This window comes from Apium graveolens, chromosome 9 (assembly GCF_009905375.1).
Source record: "Apium graveolens cultivar Ventura chromosome 9, ASM990537v1, whole genome shotgun sequence".
In the NCBI taxonomy this organism is placed as follows: Eukaryota; Viridiplantae; Streptophyta; class Magnoliopsida; order Apiales; family Apiaceae; genus Apium; species Apium graveolens.
The window spans coordinates 285,762,900-285,782,170 of NC_133655.1; the positions used below are offsets into that span (position 1 = coordinate 285,762,900).

The following is a 19,271-nucleotide window of genomic DNA, read 5'->3' on the forward strand; positions in this document are numbered from 1 at the left end:
TAACAATGCACAATTTTGTATGCTTGAATTTAGTGTTTAGTTGTTTTCCAATATGTACTGTATAGTTTATTAATTGATAGAACTTCAGGCATTCTTTTAAAATCTCTCTTATTCTATAACAGCTGTATGGCGTTGAACCCATTGAAAGTCCTATTCTTTCTGGTGAAAATCAGGTAAGTTATCTTTCGCATATTACACTTTAATTGTAAATTTTAAACCCATTTAAATGCAAATATATTAAGTATTAGAAACGTTCAAATTATAAACCGGAATATAGTTTAATCTAAGCCGTTACATCCTATTGGACCAGGTAAACGAGGGACTTGAAATTTTTTACAATTCTGTTGATCAGGTCTTCTGTTTACAGTCCGAATACTTGAGATTGCAACCTACTTTAAAACTTAACAGTGAAATTTAGTATATATATTTGACTGAATAAAGTTTAAATAAGATTTATCAAGTAGTGGTTGTTCTCATCACAAAACTCAGCTACTATGTTTGCTGTTGATGCAAAATTGGTTGGTTGCTTTTATGTTAATAGATCAAGAACTCCTACATTTGCTCGAAATATCCACCTGCAATATGTTAACAGATCAAGAACTCCTACACAACGTTATATATTCCGCACGCTGTTGCACTGAGCTCGAACTCAACATCAATTCCATCCAAGCACTCCAAGCTTGGATTATATTGAACACTCCAAGCACCCTTTTGCACCTGAAGAAATTTGTACGCACTCTTTACAGAATAGTTACCAGAATTTTCGAGTGACCAATACATCACATCTTCATGACTTGCTTCATTTGACTGGATAGCTAGAATCTGCCTCTAGTCTCTATCATTAAATATATCTTCAATAATCTCGACATCCCATGCTTTTTCATCTAAGCAGAACAGATATGAGACTTTTTGATTTTCAATTGCTGGAGACTCTATTGTAATAAACGGGTTGGTGTCATCATGCAACCAAGGCTGACCTGAGATGTATATGCTTTCTCCATTGCCTATCCTCCATTTTACTCCCTCTAATAGTAATTGCTTTGCTGCGTGGATGCTCCTCCAGATAAAGCTGGGGTTATGGCCCAAGCTAGAAGTAAGAAAATATCTACCAGCAAAATATTTGGCCTTATAAATTTGCGAGACTAAGCTCTCAGGATTGGTGATGAAACGCCAACCTTGTTTACTCAACATGGCTAAGTTAAAATATCTGAAATTACGGAATCCCAAGCCTCCTGCAGTTTTGTGTTTTGACATCCTTTCCCAGCTCATCCAACTTATGTGCGATGAATTTTAGACGGTTGTTATTCATTATTAGTATAAAAGAAACAGAGTAGACATACTCTTTATCATTATCCTTTCTATTAAGGATTAAGGATATTATAGACTTTTACTAAGCGTAACATTAGTCTTTCTTGTTGTTGAATAACCTTCTATATATCAAAAGGGTGTAAATCACTTATTATACAACACCTGTTGTGACTATTAACTACAGTTTGACTGTGGAAGATAGTAAATTCTATGCCATCATGTTGGCATTGTGCTACTTCACAAACACATATCACAATTAAGATGTCGATAGGTTTGTTTTTTCCTCTCCTTGTTTGATAGGTGGAAATAATTCCATAACTTTTTTCCTCATATATGTAACCATATTTGTACCATGCCATCGTGAGAACAGTTACAACTGAGGTATTGGTCCATTGGATATATAATCATAATAGATACCAGAACAGAGAGTACCCTGCTTCTACCAGCAGCATTTGTAGTTCCAGACTCCACATGCTTTGGGCTTTTGGAAACTGTCATGGAGGGGGTATCCATCTAGACAAGCATAGCTGCATAAGAGATTGAGTGCTAAATCACATAAGAGATTGAGTAACCAAAGTTGTAAAAATCGTCGGTTGGGGTACCGCCCGACACCTAATCGGCCAGGCGGAAATTAATCAGAATAATTAATCGAATAATTAATGGACTGTATTTAAATATTATTTTATATTTTATATTATTTTATTATTAACAAAATATTTTTTATATAAGTAAAATAAAAATACCCGTATTTTAATATCAAATCTGTTAGGTAAATATTCTTATTTCATATATTAGCTTCATTTTCTATTAAAAATTATTTTTTTAACAATTTTGCCCTTAATTTTACCATTTATTAAATTTTTGACCGATTAATTTTCAATGAATTATGCCTATTTATTGATCGATTAATCCCGAGCTTGACCCGCCTAGACCGATTTTTAGATGACTGCTAGTAAGTCGCGATTTGGATGCAAATTACTAGCGATCACTAATTTTCACCCAAATCATCGGTTTTATCTAAACAGATCACCATTCTCCTAGTTCTTGTTTGTGCTAGAGCAAATCTATAATAATCTGTATTATACACAAATCATGAAAACAAACTAGACTAACTAATGCAACGTACCATAACAGTAATAAAACAATACAATCATATGTTATATATACGAATCCACCAAAATTTTAATGTTTCAATTTTAATAATAAAGTAAGTATAGATTAATGTACCGAATAACTCGCCTGATGTATGAACGAAATAAAGTAAAGTAAAGTATAGATTAATATACCGAATAATTAGCTTGATCTATGAACGAAAGAGAGTCTTTTTATTTAGGTCTTATTAGGCCTATCCAATTAAACTCATTCTTTAGGGCCTTGGATAGATCTTATACAATTGCAAAGGGTTGGAATCCGGCCCAAATTTTAGCAAAATTGGATGCAAAGATTTGAAGTTAGATAATTAGGGATAAACATTTATTCCTTTCAAAAAAATTGTAAATGCTCAAAGTTACTTTAAATTTCAAAAAATACTTAATTATTAAATTTAAATATTAAATCACATCCTATTTCAAAGTTTTTAATATTATATCATTTACAGACAATCTATAACAATAAAAATTGAAATTAACCGGAGAAATTAATTTGTGCAATGTGCCTTAATTTATCTTATTCCTTGCATCTTTTTCAATCGAAAACTAAATTATTTACAAAATGCTAAAAATCTTAAATATTTTTCCAAAGAGTAAAAAACACTTTGTGTCAGATCACTTGAATACTATAGTTCATAAATTAGTACTTGCTATATTGCAGTTCCATTTTACTTAAAAACTGTGGCTCGCCGTCTATTTTGTTAAACTCTGTTACTTTTTGCAGGGGTAAATAAGTCTTTTTTACTTTATCTTCTTCATTTCTTCTTCTCAGCCCCATTTTCACCATTAACACATATTTGAGAAATTAAAATATGAAAATCTCATTCGTTTCTTAACGAAATCATGCATTCTAATAATCAAATTGAATCCTAGATCATCCTCTATCCATTTATATCATCAAAACCATCAAAGGGTGATGTTTTAAATTTCTCGATTTCTTATGAATTTTCATCAAATTTGGGGGTTTCATTTTCAATTATTTTTTTAACAAAATGATGTTATGAATAGCATTATCTTGTTATTTACTATCGATTCATGTTACACATATGTGTTGTTGGATTGCGGAATCGATAATCGAGGTTGAGGATTTTCTTCGAGATATGTTTTGATTTTTCAGTCGATTGATTTGACGTATGTTGCTGATAATGGGTTTAATAGATTGGGAGTAGTTATAGTTTCATTTTATGACATGAATCGTAATATTTTGTTGTATTTTGATTAATTGAAGTATTGACCGGAAAAAGGTTTGATTTTAATCGGGGATTGAACGGAATTGATTTAACGTGCATTCATAATTATCATAGTGGTTATATGTGAGTTGTAAAGTGTGTTTTGATCATGTTTGGTGTGAAAAAACGTGATGAACCGTATGTTTAGGTTGGATTGAAGGTTGTTGGCGGTGGCCTGGAATCTGGGCTTCTGAACCCGTTCTTCAAATGAAGAAGATGAAGTGCAAATGACTCTTTTAGCCTTGCAAATATTATCAGAGTTCGACGGAACATATATACGGGAAGTTACACTTTGTAAATAAACGATAAGTGTAATATAACAAGTGCTAATTTATGAATTGTAGTATTGCAAGTGGTCTAACACGTAAAGCGTATGACACAAGTGCTCTTTACTCTTTTCCAAATTTTCTCCAAATACTGATATGTCTTGTACATGCTGAATAATAAATTTTGTATATATATGAGTCCCGAATCAAAACTTGTCATGTGTTATAACATATTATTTGCTAAATATTTGAAAAAAAATTCAGCACTACTCAAATTATCTTCATGTCATTTCGGCAGAATTTGATGTTTCACAAAATATATTGAAATAATTTATACCGGATTAAAAAATATATTTTATTTTTTTTAACAAAACGCACAATCTTTACATGACAAAGTAATCCGCCCAGATTTTCGTTAGAAAAAACGCATTAAAACAAAAAGTAGCCTTTTAATACAACAAAAAACAAAAAAGTACTTACATTCATGTTCCATATGTGTTCACCTATACACACACAAACACACATGTATCTCTACATTCCTAGGTGTCATCATCTTGTTTTCCCCCTAAATCCTCCCCATGTGGTTGCAAAACATCTTCTGAACTCACTTTCAACTTGTCTTTTTCAGTTTGGTCTTTTTTAGTTCATCACTATGCAGTCTTCAACTGTAAGTCAAGAACCTAACTTTGCATTAAATTTGATGTTTAAATTAGCTGATTTTGCTGTTAATTCTAATTTATCTTGTCTGAATTCAAATGGGTGTTCACCAGTTTTGTCTAATTTCTCTTGTTTTGATGGGAAAAGTAAGGGTAAAGTTAAGGCTTCTTTGAGTGTTTGTAGTAAGAGTGTTTCGAGTTTTCGAGATTTTTTGAGGGAGTTTAATAGTGTTGTTAGGTTTCATTGTGAGAAGATTCCTATTGGGTTTGGTTCTATTGGGTTGAATAGTTTTGATGAGGGGAGTGGTTTTGGAGGAGATGGTTTTGGTGGTGGTGAGGATGAGGGGGTGAATTTGAATGGTGTTGGAGTGAAAATTCCGAAAAAAGTTTTGATTTTGATGAGTGATACTGGTGGAGGGCATAGGGCTTCTGCGGAAGCGATTAAGGCTGCATTTTATGAGGAGTTTGGGGATGATTATCAGGTTAGTTGTGATAGATTGTTTTGATTAAGATTGAAATAGTGATTGATGGTGCATTTCTTGATTGATTATATGTTGCGTGTTATAAGAATTGAAAAGTGTATGCGCAGGTGTTTGTGACTGATTTGTGGACCGATCATACTCCTTGGCCGTTCAATCAATTGCCAAGGAGTTACAATTTCTTGGTGAAACATGGGTCTTTGTGGAGAGTGACATACTATGGTACAGCTCCGAAGGTTATCCATCAATCGAATTTTGCAGCATCATCGGCATTTATAGCCCGGTAAGGCCATGTCCATTGAATTATTAGCTATTATGATATCATCGTCCTTGTGCACGTGATCCTAGTTCTGAAGACCAGATTTCTGTTCTGTTTATTTGAAATAATTTTAGAGCTTTTGTTGTAAGTAGTTTTTTTATGTGTAGGTTAGAGTAATTAACAGTGTCCACTAATCCCAAGTTTCAGCAGCTTCTCTGTACTGGTAAAAATTGTGAATGTGTATGTCTGTGCGGAGGCTTAAAATTATGGTTATTATGGGTAAATTTAACGATAATAGACAACATTAGCTCTGCATATTATTGTGGTTGATCTATTCCTTGGCATCAAGTATTGTTCCTCAACCTCTTAAGAAAAAATATTGTTTCTTATTAATTCTTAATTTTAATGGTGCAAGCTACGCGTCATTCTATTTTAGTCTAACATAAAGCTTCACAATTTTTTACTTTTTGAGTAGAAACTCAGACTTATTGCCTCCCGAGTTATCCTCTTCCTTATCTTCCAATAAGATTTTCCACTATCTTTTCTCATACCGTTGCTCTGTTTTTCCTTTCTTTATTTGACTAATATAATTATATATAAAATTATTAGTACGTGCTAATTTGCTACTCAGGAGCGTTGAATATTTATGTTATCTTATTTTGTTTATCTTGTTTTATTCTACTCTATTTTGCAGAGAAATTGCCAGAGGTTTAATGAAATACCAGCCAGATATAATAATCAGCGTACATCCTTTGATGCAGCATGTTCCACTTCGTATCTTGAGGTCAAAGGGTCTCCTTGATAAGATAGTGTTTACTACTGTAATAACGGATTTAAGCACCTGTCATCCGACATGGTATTTATTCCAGAGCATCTTGCTTATTTCTTGTAATATCTTTTTCTATAAATCTAATGTTGTATGTGCTTATTCATATATAGGTTCCATAAGCTAGTAACGAGATGCTATTGTCCAACAGACGAAGTGGTGAAAAGGGCACTAAAAGCTGGTCTTGAATCTTCCCAAATAAAAGTTTATGGCCTTCCTGTTAGACCTTCATTTGTTAAGGCTGTTCGTCCAAAGGTTTGTTTTTCTTAGCAGTTATATATTTATCATGAGCAGAGATAGAATATGCCCTTAAATCTCTACCTATTTGCATATCTTGTCAACTTTTTATTCTTAAATGTCTGTTGGTTGTCCTTTGCTCTTACACTTTAACAGATTGTACAATAGTGTTCCGTATGTGTTTGGTGTAATAATTATTTCAAGAAGTTAGATTGTTTGGACGGGATCTTGATAGCTTGCGTTTGAGGTGTGTAAAATGCCAGGTCAGTAGCAGTAGTATCTGTGATAAAAAATATTTCTACTAGATCGTGAGAGGAACTTAAAAATACAAAAACACAAGGGTTTATCCATGGTTTTCAAGTTGTACATAGATAGTACCTAGTTGTACTAGTTTGATTGATGAACAGGAACTAGAAATTCACAAATGGAAATGGAGTTCATTTTACTCTGAAACTTCTCTCTCTCCCTCTCTCTCTAAAACACAACTTTATCTGCAAACTTGTGCCCCGGCTTCTCCCTGAAGGAAAGTAACCTTATTCTTTTTAATTCTATAAAGGTCTATCCTATTTTATTCAACCGTGGGATTATTTTACAAAGTCAATTTTTAATGAAAGAATTCTACAATTTAAATATATGTACACTGAACGGTCTGTTTTGCAATTTAGTCCCTTTGAACATGCTTACATTCCTAATAGTATTGGAACTTGTAACTTCATATATGTAGGGTGCCAAATTGAGCTTTTAACTGGTTCATGTGGCTTTGATTAAGCTTCGGGTTGATTGTGTGTGATTTGGGGCTCAGCTGATACATTTGGAAATAATGTGAAAAGTTGTGTCCCGACCAGTCAATATTGAATGGAAGAGATTAGATTCAAAGGATGCAGAATGTAGAGGCTTGTATATAAGGGGGAATTGGAATCGGGAATGGGAATGAAGGGTATGATATGAAATCCTAAGGGTGGGGAGGGTATGATTTACCCACCTCGAGGGAATGAGGTTCCCATTCCATGTACCAAAATTACTAATCCAATCACTAATGCATGTGAGTGAGGTTCTGGTTCCCGTTAACTGTGCTCATTAACCATAAACCAAATAGCCCCGAAGTTTGTTAGAAGAAGAATAAAGAGAATAGTACATAACACAATGCTTTAGAGATAGAAAATGAGTTGCACAATATTTTATTTTACAACCATTAAATACATACAACTTAGTTTTATGATATTGGAACATTGAGTGGGATTTTTTATTATCAGCAACACCACAGCAGTATTGTGTACCAACACTTAGAATGTGATAATGAGCTGTAGAGAAGTGCTCGAGGGTAATTATTGTTGGGGTATGACTGTTTATTTTGCTAACCATTTTCATCCAATTGTTATCATCTTAAATTTTTTTACATGTATCTCTTATTCTCCTGTTAGGTGGAACTATTTAACTGTAACTCCTTTTACATCTAATACACTGGCTGTTAATTGAACAAAGAACAGTTATTTTTTTTAAAACATGTAACCATTTTTCATCCTTAAATATTACACAGCATTAAACGTGAAAGGTTTGATTTTTTCCCTGTCTTGTATAATAGGATGAACTAAGAAGAGACCTTGGTATGGACGAGGATCTTCCTGCGGTGTTGCTAATGGGTGGAGGGGAAGGGATGGGTCCCATTGAGGCTACTGCTCGGGCACTTGGGGACTCATTGTATGATGAAAATCGCGGAGGTCCAGTAGGTCAGATCCTCGTGATTTGCGGCCGCAACAAAAAACTAGCTAGCAGATTGCAGTCAATTGATTGGAAGATTCCAGTTCAGGTATAAAAAATCTTTGTCAAATGTGGGTTAAAGAGTTTTCCAAGTAATGAATTTGCTCCATGGTAAGTGTGCTAATTATATAATTATCTGATTAATCCTAAAGTCTTGTCTTCTTGAGTCCCAGCTCCTAGTTCTGCTGATGACCTTAGTTCAATACTGCATTCTATGGGTTTGCAATGGAATACATATTATTATTCTTGTCTATTACCTTTTTAGTTATCTGTACTTTATTCTCTGTTGCTACAAGTAGGTTGATTAGTTTGTAATTTTGACCATTATTGTGTGTTTGATGCTCATTGTAGCCGTAAATAATATTTGATATACATGACTTTGTTATAGGATTTTTTTTATCTTTGTGTTTTCGTCTCCTTTCCGTTCTTACTATATCCTGAGGTGCATTGATATGCACTACCTTTTACACAATTGAATACTGGTATTGTCTAAAGATGTTCCTGTAAAGATATCTTTTTATACTGTTTTTTAGGTTGAGGGATTTGTCACTAAAATGGAGGAATGTATGGAAGCCTGTGATTGCATAATTACTAAGGTACACTATTCATCGATGTTATGTATATTCATGATTCTCTAGTTGATCTATTTTACTTTTACCACATCCTTGTCTCCTAGTAATAATTCATTTCCCTGTAGGCTGGTCCGGGGACTATCGCTGAAGCAATGATTAGAGGCCTCCCTATTATTTTAAATGGTTTCATTGCTGGACAGGTTGTTTTTTAACTTCAGTTATACTTTTGTTTTAAAATTACAGTAATTTACCTGATATTATAATTTATTTATATCCCTGATATCTGTTTATGTCTGAAAAGTATATTGTTTCTAGTCATGCACTTTTAGATCACTGCCTGGAATAACAAGCCAATTCATTTACCAATTACCTAATCAACAGGTTGATACTAATTTCTGCAAGAACTTAGAAGTTATAACCACATGGCAGCAAGAATGTCAGAGCTGCAAGTCTAAATGAACAAAAACTTTTTAATTGAAGTCTCACGGGATCTACGATAACTTTGAAGATTGAACCTAAATTATGGCATCAAAAATTTCCCAAGAACTAAGAATTTTCTTTTTAGTATATAAGTGCTATCTTAAAGTAAACTGAAGTGTCATCGGAATTTATACACACCACGCTTCAGGAAGATTAAAGTGTATATCACAAGTGTAGATTAGACTTGTAATGTAAACAAGTATATGACACTACGTTTGTCGTCAATGTATCAATGTTAATAGCTCCACAAAGGTGTACATTTTTCAATGGCTGTTTGTCCTCAATGACATGCTCATGTTGCAGGAAGTTGGCAATGTGCCATACGTGGTGGAAAATGGATGTGGGAAATTTTCAAAATCGCCAAAACAGATAGCTTCCATTGTCTCACAGTGGTTTGGTCCAAAAGCAGACGAGCTTCGTGCTATGTCACAAAACGCGTTGAGACTAGCACGGCCTGATGCAGTATTTAAAATTGTACACGATATGGACGAGCTCTTGAAACAGAAAAGACCAGTGCCTCAGTACTCCTTAACATAGAACCCATTAATCTTAATTTCTGACTTCAATTGATGTCAGTGATCCATTAGCAGAGATAAACATGATTGTTGTAACATGTTATTGCATGTTGATCATACTAAATGAAAGATAGAGACTAGTTTTGATTTTATTTCCCAGAAACTGTAATTTCATTATAGGATACAACTAAAGATATAGAATTTGTAAGAGTCAAATTGTATGGAAAATAAATGTACAAGCCAATTTATACAATGGTTCAGTCAAAAGAGTTGGTCGGAAGAGATTATAGAGCTACGTTTTTATTTTTCTTTAATAATTACACACGCAAGTTTGTATTTTTCTGATAATCACATACGCAAATACACGAGTTAAACTCCTGACCTCTGCAAGGGGGACTGAGACGACGCACGAGTTAAACTCGTGACCTCCGCAAGGGGGAACTGAGACGGATCATGGCGTATGTTATTTTAGGTTATATTAATGATCTCCGCATTCGAGTTTTTTTGAAAAAAGAAAAAATTATTTAAATTTCACGGATAGATTATATTTTTAACTAAAAATAAAATTAGACAATTAAAATTTATATTAAGATTATATAAATTATGAGGAAAAACAGAAGATAAATTCATAATCATGCCTATCAGCCTATGTTAAAACTTAAAAAGAGTAAAGTTCTATGGGTCTCTCCATTTTTGTAGGAGACTTGAAGACCACTTATGTTCTGCAACTAAAACGTTGCATAAAAATATTGTAAAATATATTATTTTACGAATTACGTTCTATAAATATCATTATTTTATTTAAAATCTTGAACATAAATGATCTTCAATAATTTTAATAAATTACTGATATTTGTTGAATATACTTCACAAAATAATACTCCCTCCGTCCCTAAAAACGTTTCCTATTTGTGTTGGACACGTTTGCCAATACACACTTTTGATTGTTAATATCTTTAAATTCGTATTAGTATTAAATATAAAAATTTCACTGTATTAAAGTACTGATAAATACGAATCCAACGAGATCACTCATGACTATATTTGATATTATAGATTAGACGTAAATTAGTAGTCAATCGCTTACTGTGAACAGTACCGAAAGTTAAATTAGGCAATGTATTAAGGGACGGAGGGAGTATATTTTATATTGTTTTGATTGCAGAATATATGTGCTCTCCGAGTTCTCCTACAATGGTCTACATGGAACTTCTCTCATCTTAAAAAAGATCGTAATTATGGAATAAAAATCCATCATGTCATTTATTCTCTTTATGGTGCACGAGAGCATTGACCAGATGAACAGCCCAGGTCAGATCATTCTTTTCCAGCCTAGAATCATCAACGGTCCATATTTCTCCTACATTAAAAAACACAAATTATAAAATGTTCTTCACCACACAGGAAAAATACCACCACCCTCTCTGCCGCCTCCTCTTCTTCATCTGTTTGATCCCAATTTTTTCTCAATTTTCTTGATTTTTTGGTCAAATTATATCATTTAAAAAATACCCATTTCAACGGATCACAAATCAACCCTGTTTTTTAACCTAAAAATCATTAATTTTAGTTGGGTTTTTAGTTTTCTTGATTTTTGATTTTTGAGCCACATGTGTTTTTGTATCTATATGTGTATGTATAGTTGATTTTAGTGTTTTTATGTGTTCTTGATAGTAAAGATTTGATCTTTATGTGTTCTTGATTGTAAAGATTTGATCTTTATGTGTTTTTGATAGTAAAGATTTGATCTTTATTGATTATGTCCCAAAGGGATGTTTTGTATGTAACTCCTAAGCCTTGTAGGCATCTTGTTGAGTATAAAATCAAGAATGGTATTAATGGTTATAATGTGATTCAAAGTTATATAAAAAGTGGTTTTTATAGTGGAAAAGTGATTGAAAATTCAAGATCAGAGATACCCAGATGTAGTTTTTGTAGTGGTAGTCAAGGTAGATTATATATATGTTTGATCTGTTTTGAGGTTTCTTGTTGTTTGATTGTTGAATCAAATCATGCCCTTTTGCATACTCAATCTCAAAATGGTCATGAGATTGCAGTTGATGTAGAAAGGGCTGAGCTTTATTGCTTTTCGTGTTGTGATCAGGTTTACGATCCTGATTTCGATAAGGCTGTGATGTGTAAGTTTGGGTTGGGATTGAGGGGAGGTGGGAATTGTGGTGTGGGAGGTGAATTGAGGTTTAGTAAGCGGAAAAGATTGGAATTTGGGGTGGATTTGTTTTCGAAGAATGATAAGTTGGGTTGGGATAAAGATCGGAGGTCGAAATCGTGCTTTCCTTTGGGTTTGAGGGGTTTGAATAATTTGGGGAATACTTGTTTTATGAATTCTGTGTTGCAAGCATTGCTTCATGCTCCTCCTTTGAGGAATTATTTCCTTAGTGATCAGCATAATCGTGAAGCTTGTCGGAAAAGGTCATCTGATAGATTGTGTTTGCCTTGTGATATGGATGTTATATTCTCTGCTGCCTTTTCTGGTGACAGGAGTCCTTATAGTCCTGCACAATTTCTTTTCAGGTTAGTCATTTATGCATCTGACATGTTTCTGTTCGAGATGTTCCTTATATGAATTTTTGTTTTGCTTTGGATTTGTTATTGATTAGAGTATTAAACTGTATACTGATGAATTGGTTCCTGCATTTATTGTGAACGGGGTTTCTCCTGGGTAATCAATCACAGTGTTTTTGTTTGTTCAATGATATAAAGGGGTAGGATGTAGGAGTGTAGGACTGGGGGGGGTATTGATGTACTATGTTTTCTTTATGTTGTTAAAAATTAAGCGGTTAATAGTACAGGGACCAGATATTGGTATCATTTAGGTTTGCAAGTACTCTTACTCATAGTCAATGAATATTTATTACTTCCAAGTTGGTGATTAGCTAGGAGTCTCAATTCTTCCTATGATTCAATCTGTACAGAAATTTTGGCAAAATACCTCAGCTGAGTTTAGATGACTTAATTATGCATAATTGGATAATTAAACCTGTTTTAAGGTGTGTGTAGACCTTTATAAATCACTAGACTGATTAATTTCAGCAACTAAGCCTGTAATTCTTGGAGTGTATATAGTTATTCATAATACTTACTTTGTGCTTCTGTAAGTTCATCATAGTAATTTATATGCCGCTTTATGTATTAAATAGTATGCTATAGTGTGATTGTTAGAATGCCATTGTAGTTTACATTTTTTTTTTGTTACTATTGCAGTTGGTGGCAGCTATCAGAAAATCTTGCTAGTTACGAACAGCAGGATGCTCACGAATTCCTTATATCAATGCTGGACAGGATCCATGAGAAAGAAGGGAAGACACAATACCCAAATAAAGGTAATTAAAGGTATTCGAAAATATTTGTGAGGAATGTGTGGGCTAGAGGGATCAAGTAGATATCATTTGTTGAAATTACATCTTGAAGGAAACAAAGAAACAATTAGCAAATGCTGTTTACTTCAAAATTTGGTGGCCTGGAGAATTGATTTTTGAGTATGCTATGCGTATTATGGTTTCCATTTAACTTCTTTACTGAAAAGCAACACATCTGCTTTCACGCAGATAATGTAAACTGCCATTGTATTGCTCATAGAGTGTTCTCTGGCCTACTGAGATCAGATGTCACTTGTACAACATGCGGATTCACGTCGACAACGTACGATCCATGCATGGATATTTCACTCGATTTGAACACACCTTGCTCTAATAGAAATTTACCTAGCAAAGCAAGCAAGCCAACCGAGTGTACTGCATCCTCGACTCTTGGGGGCTGCTTGGATCTCTTTACAAGGCCTGAGAAATTGGGCTCGGACCAGAAACTGTTCTGCGAGAGTTGTCAAGAAAGGCGAGAGTCAGTGAAACAGATGTCCATCAGGAAACTCCCGTTGGTATTGTGTTTGCATATAAAACGATTTGAACATTCTTTTATCAGAAAAATGTCTAGAAAAATTGACCGCCATTTGCAGTTCCCTTTTTCTCTAGACATGACCCCGTATATCTCATCTTCAGTTGTGAGAAAAAGGTTTGGAAACAGAATCTTTGCTTTTGAAGGTGATGAGTCCGATCTTTCCACAAAGTTTGAAGTCTTTGCCGTGGTTACACATTCTGGGATGCTAGAGTCTGGTCACTATGTGACTTACTTGCGTCTGAAGTCTCACTGGTACAAATGTGACGATGCTTGGATAACTGAAGTAGATGAAGAGGTGGTAAGATCTTTACAGACATATTTGGTTTTTTACGTCCAGAAAGCGCTCTGCCCCAAATCAGTCGAGGATGCGAGTTGTTTACCTTTGTCTCCTCGCGGTGACAATTTTGCTCCAATTTCCGGTTGTTGCTAAATTTTTAATGCTAGACTGGTGGTGAGCTTAAAAACAAAGCATGGTCAGTGCATTTGAAGAAACCTCAGTTAAAAAGAAGAGGCCATCAATTCATGCTTGCAGAGGGTCAATGGTTTTGAGAATTACAGCCTTCTGTGTAATAATTTATAAATGATTTCTTTAATAGGCAGCTAATCTAATGGCGAAAAATGAAAATACAGTGTTTTCCTGTGTTTTTGTAGGGTTTTTTTTTTTAATTTAACTATTGTTAAATGATGCAAATGCAATGAGTCTTGTACAGAGGATAAAATTTAATGGCTGTACACTTTTACAGTTTATTGTTTCAAAATTATGTTTATCTCCATATTAAAATATGAAACAATTAGTACTTTCTTAATGAAATCTTTGTTACAGAAATTGGCTGAATTTTTAAAAATTGTCGATGTTCAAAAAATCGGTCAAAAATATTTGTTCAATTTGACCGATTTTAGATAAATCATCCGATTTTTCAAAAATCATCTAATAAATTACAAATTGGTACCTCAATCGAATAATTCTGATTTCCGAAATTTGTAACACTGAATAAATTATTCAATGCGATTTCTCAAATACCGAATAATTCCGATTTCCGATTCCGATTTCCGAAATCTGTAACACTGAATAAATTATTCAATGCGATTTCTCAAACTTATAATACCTAATTTAGCTTATTATTGTCAAAATAATTTTCATTATATAGTTAAAAAGGAGAAAATGCAAATTATATGCTTCAAATAAAGTACGAATTTCAACAACCAAAGTCAAATAAAGTACGAGTTTCATACGATCGAAGTGAATATTGTAAAGACTTATAACACTTTCATTCGAATGGCTGCACCTGCATTATATATACGCTTCTTATACCAAAAAAGTCACAAATGTCATTATTTGAGTTTAAATAATCCTCAATCTCATTTTTTAAATAATTGACCTTAAATGTCACTTCAAAATGGAGTTTCGATTGAATTTTTTGTTATTAATAAAAAACACAATTTCGTTTTTTGTTTTCTCTATTTTTTTATTAAAAAAATTGAAAACGCAATTTCAATTCATGTTTATGGGGGCAAAACATAATCTCAGGATAACTTTTTCATATTAACTCATTTTAGATCTGCGTTTTTTTTGCATCATGAGAAAAACTCAGTTAAAAACGGTATTTTTACGAAAAACTAAGTTTAAAACCCCGTTTTTATATCCATAAACTAAAGATAAGATAGTGTTTTTGACCGAAACAATTTGTGAAATTGCGTTTTCATCCAAAATACTGTTTGAAAACAAATTTTTAAACAAAAACACAAAACGAAACTGGGTTTTCTTTTATTTAAAAAAAATAAAAAAATTGTTAAACTCAACACGAAACTGCGTTTTTCGTTTATTTTGAAAAAGTTTAACCGAACCCCGTTTTGAAGTGACGTTTGGAGCCAATAATTTAAAAAATGACATTAAAGACCATTTGACTCAAGAAAATGAATTTGGGGCCAACACATTTACTTTCTATTTTTGCTATGATAGTTCGAATAATACTTTATTTATTCAAAATTATATCGAGAAAACAGATTCAATTAATAAATTTTTTGAAGTTACGAAAGAGGATTTGAAAAAAATGTGTTCTCTTTAATCTCGTACATTTAAAAATACTAGTTTAAATCCCGATATACGGGTTTCGTTAATATTTAAATAAATTTTAACTTTTATTTATTCAAAAATATATGTATTAATTTTAATATATTTATATATATATAAATATATTTATATTTATATAAATATATAATAATTATAGATTTATAATAAAAATAATAAAAGAGTTAGGAAGAAGCTGTGATCGAATTAAGTAGGATAAGTTTTGGTCGTAGTTTAGTGGGAATAAGGAGACTATATCTAGTAATTTAGCAATTTAGTACTTTAGCATCTAAGGGGTGTGCATGATGCGGTTTGGTGCAGTTTTTGGCATTAATCATAGCCAAACCAATACATGTGGTTCAGTTCGATTAATTTCTATTAACCCCCACCAAACCGTTTAAAACAGTTTTTCGGTTTTTATTCGGATTTTTTTATACATTTTTTAATTGTACAATATTGTGTTGGTAATGTGTTGGATAAAAAAATAACATCAAGTTAAATGATAATATTACATTAATCACCAAAGATTTGTCATTTTAGAATTCGTTAAACAAAATTGATATATTTCATAAAGTTATTTTTTAACTGTATAATTCATATTATCTTAAATAGTATATATGAAATATAATAAAATTATATATTCACAACGATGAAAAAAGATTATATATCAAAACATATGATAAAATTGAATATATATATATTAAAAAATTATGATTCAATAGTATTTACAAATTGATCTTAAATAATTTATGGTGTTATATTATACAATTTATCATACCAATGTTAAGTAAATATTTATTTAACAAAATATTAGAACCAAGTTATGATATTATATTTATGATAAAATATTAGAACCAAACCAACCCATTACCCGCGGATTTTTAAAGTGGTTGAACCGTAACCGCAAACCACATTTCGGTTTCGGTTTGGATCGATTAAATATCGGTTCGGCTTATGCGGATGTAGCATTTGAAAACATTGATTTAATTTCAAATCCGGAATTTCTTTTCCAGAATTTGAAATTCAGAATTTCAATTCCAAGTCTTTTGTTTGAAAATTCAAGAAATTGATTTTCAAAACTTTTTTTAAATTTTTTTCTAAAACTTGAAATATTATTATTATTTATTTATTTTTTCGGAGCATTGAAATATTAATTTTTTAAGTATATATATTTCAGGAAAAATTGACGAAATACAATTCTTGAAAAAATTCCCAAAAAAACCTCTAAGTGTAAAAGTTCTCGATAAACATTTACCCGAAATTTTTTCATTCTACAAAATTCTCCCGATAAACAATTTCATCCGAAAATATTCACGGAAAATTTTTCTGAAAAATATTTCTCGGAAAAAAGCTCTCAACGAAAAATATTTCCGAAATATGTTCTCGAGGAAAAAAATTCCCGGTAAAAAGTTCTAGGATAACAATTTTCGAGAAACATATTTTTCCTAAGAAAAGTTTTTCGGAAACTTCTTTGGAAAAAGTCTCCAAGAAAAGTTTATCGGGAATTTCCCGGTAAAAAGTTTCCCATGAAAACATTCTCGGAAAAAAATTTCCGAGAAAAAGTCCCTCGGGAAAAATTTTATGAGGCAAATTTCTCGGAATATATTTCCGGAAAATGTTTTGAGAAAATTTTTCCAAGAATTTTCGGGGAATTTTTTTCCGAGAAAATGTTATGGGAAAAATTTCCTGAGAAAATTTTCTCGGAAATATATTCCTGAAAAACGTTTTGAAGACAAAATTTCCCACGAAAACGTTTTCGAGAAAATTCCCGAGAAAAGATTCTCGAGAATATATTCCTAAAAAACGAAAGGAATCTCAAAAAAAAATTCATTTGAAATGACATACTCCCTCCGTCCCTCCCAAACGAGTTTAAAAAAAATGATAAAGTGATGAAGTAAAATTAAAAAAGTGAGTAAAATATTGAGACTGAATAATATTATATGTATAAAATGAGTATAGTGGAGAGAAGTAGTGGATATAGTTATTTTAAAAATTATAAAAAACTTTACTATTTTTGGAAAATTTTGAAATGTAAACAATTGGAAGGGATATCAAAAAAGAAAAGTGTAAATAAATAGGAGGGACAGACAGAGTATATTTTATTATTATTTTACATTTCAATTTTTAAACTTGTTATTTAATTGCATTGGATATGAACAAATTCAAAATTCAAAATTTTGATATTATCAAACACGTAAATTTGATCAAATCCAGGATTTGAAATGAATTTCATGTAAGCAAATGATGCATTGTGATTGTTTTGGTTAATGAATGGATAATATTTAAACCATCTTGTTCTTAAAATTAAGGAGAAATGTAGGACTTTAAGCTCTAGTTATGTATGTTTCCAAAATGTAAGAATTTCTTTTGTATATTACACCATTGTTAGAATTATCTCCGGTGGCAGGGGAGAATGTAGTAACGCTTCGTCATAAAATCAAATATTACATTTTTTCACGATTAATTTTCTACTCAGTTTCTCTGCAGGACATAGATTTTGAGTCAACTTCAGTTTGCTTGCATGTAGTGCAGGTGCAGTAAACGGACAATGGCAAGACTTTGTCGTGGTTACACACATCTTCTGTGCTGTGGTTACACATATTTTGAGAAGTTAGAATCATATTAATGATATATAATGGGCCAGTTTGGCTACTAGCTTATAAGCTACTTTTTGCTTATAAACTCGTGACAACTTATTAATGACCGTTTGTCGACCTAATTTATAAATTGAATTCACAACTTATAAGCTGATAAGTGGAAAGTTGGCAGTGACGTACTTTTTTCCAACTTATTTTCATTTTTTCACTTTTTTTTAAAGTTTTGATTTTAAAATATAAATTTTTTAATATTTTCTAATTTAAGATTCATGAACTAAGATAATTGTATTTAATAATTATTTGTTTTAATTCATTTAAGTAAAAAAACTTCTGACATATAAGTAAATTTATCCAAACACTTATACAACTTATAAGTATTTATCAAATTATCACTTATTTCACACATAATTATTTTAAGTCATAAGTTACTTATTTTAAAATTTACCAAACGGACACGATATCATTTTAAAGACTTGTACAGTATAAAACCAACTACTATTGTCAATCATTGTTAGTAAGTTTGTAGAGAAGCATGAAGAAACATAACATGCATTTGTCAAAAAAAACATAACATGCATTCAAAAATATATAATTATAAAAAAAGAGAATGCAAATTATGTATGTCAAATAAGGTAAGAATTTCGTTCACTCAAACTGAATTTTTGTATGAACTCGTCAAAAGGTTCATGCCAACAAACATTACATAAACAAATAACCTTTTATTTTATATATTTGAGATGATAATTTATCCATGTAATCATGTAAACAAATAACCTCTTATTTTGCATATTTGGGATGATAATTTATCCATTCACAATTACTATAAAATTGTGAAAAATTGGAGTCAACTAATAATTTATTTTTAGTTTTCATTAGGATATGATGTTTGGATATATACCATCTTTTGTGCTTTTAAACTATGCACTTCTAAAATTGTGTATAGTTGGGAAGTGAATATATA

The 19,271-nt window shown here is 31.9% G+C and overlaps 2 protein-coding genes across 2 annotated transcripts; both read left to right on the forward strand.

Annotated features, from left to right (window-relative positions):
• The first annotated feature begins 4,419 nt into the window (after window positions 1-4,419).
• Window positions 4,420-9,986, forward strand: LOC141685579 (monogalactosyldiacylglycerol synthase, chloroplastic-like). Its single transcript, XM_074490670.1, has 8 exons — window positions 4,420-5,089; window positions 5,197-5,369; window positions 6,040-6,201; window positions 6,285-6,426; window positions 7,991-8,215; window positions 8,700-8,762; window positions 8,864-8,938; window positions 9,522-9,986. The coding sequence occupies exons 1-8, from the start codon at window positions 4,604-4,606 to the stop codon at window positions 9,753-9,755; spliced, it is 1,560 nt and encodes a 519-aa protein (XP_074346771.1). The 5' UTR covers window positions 4,420-4,603; the 3' UTR covers window positions 9,756-9,986.
• Window positions 9,987-11,026: 1,040 nt separating this feature from the next.
• Window positions 11,027-14,385, forward strand: LOC141684175 (ubiquitin C-terminal hydrolase 22). The gene is made up of 3 exons (XM_074489012.1): window positions 11,027-12,265; window positions 12,956-13,074; window positions 13,300-14,385. The coding sequence occupies exons 1-3, from the start codon at window positions 11,493-11,495 to the stop codon at window positions 14,073-14,075; spliced, it is 1,668 nt and encodes a 555-aa protein (XP_074345113.1). The 5' UTR covers window positions 11,027-11,492; the 3' UTR covers window positions 14,076-14,385.
• Window positions 14,386-19,271: the final 4,886 nt, after the last annotated feature.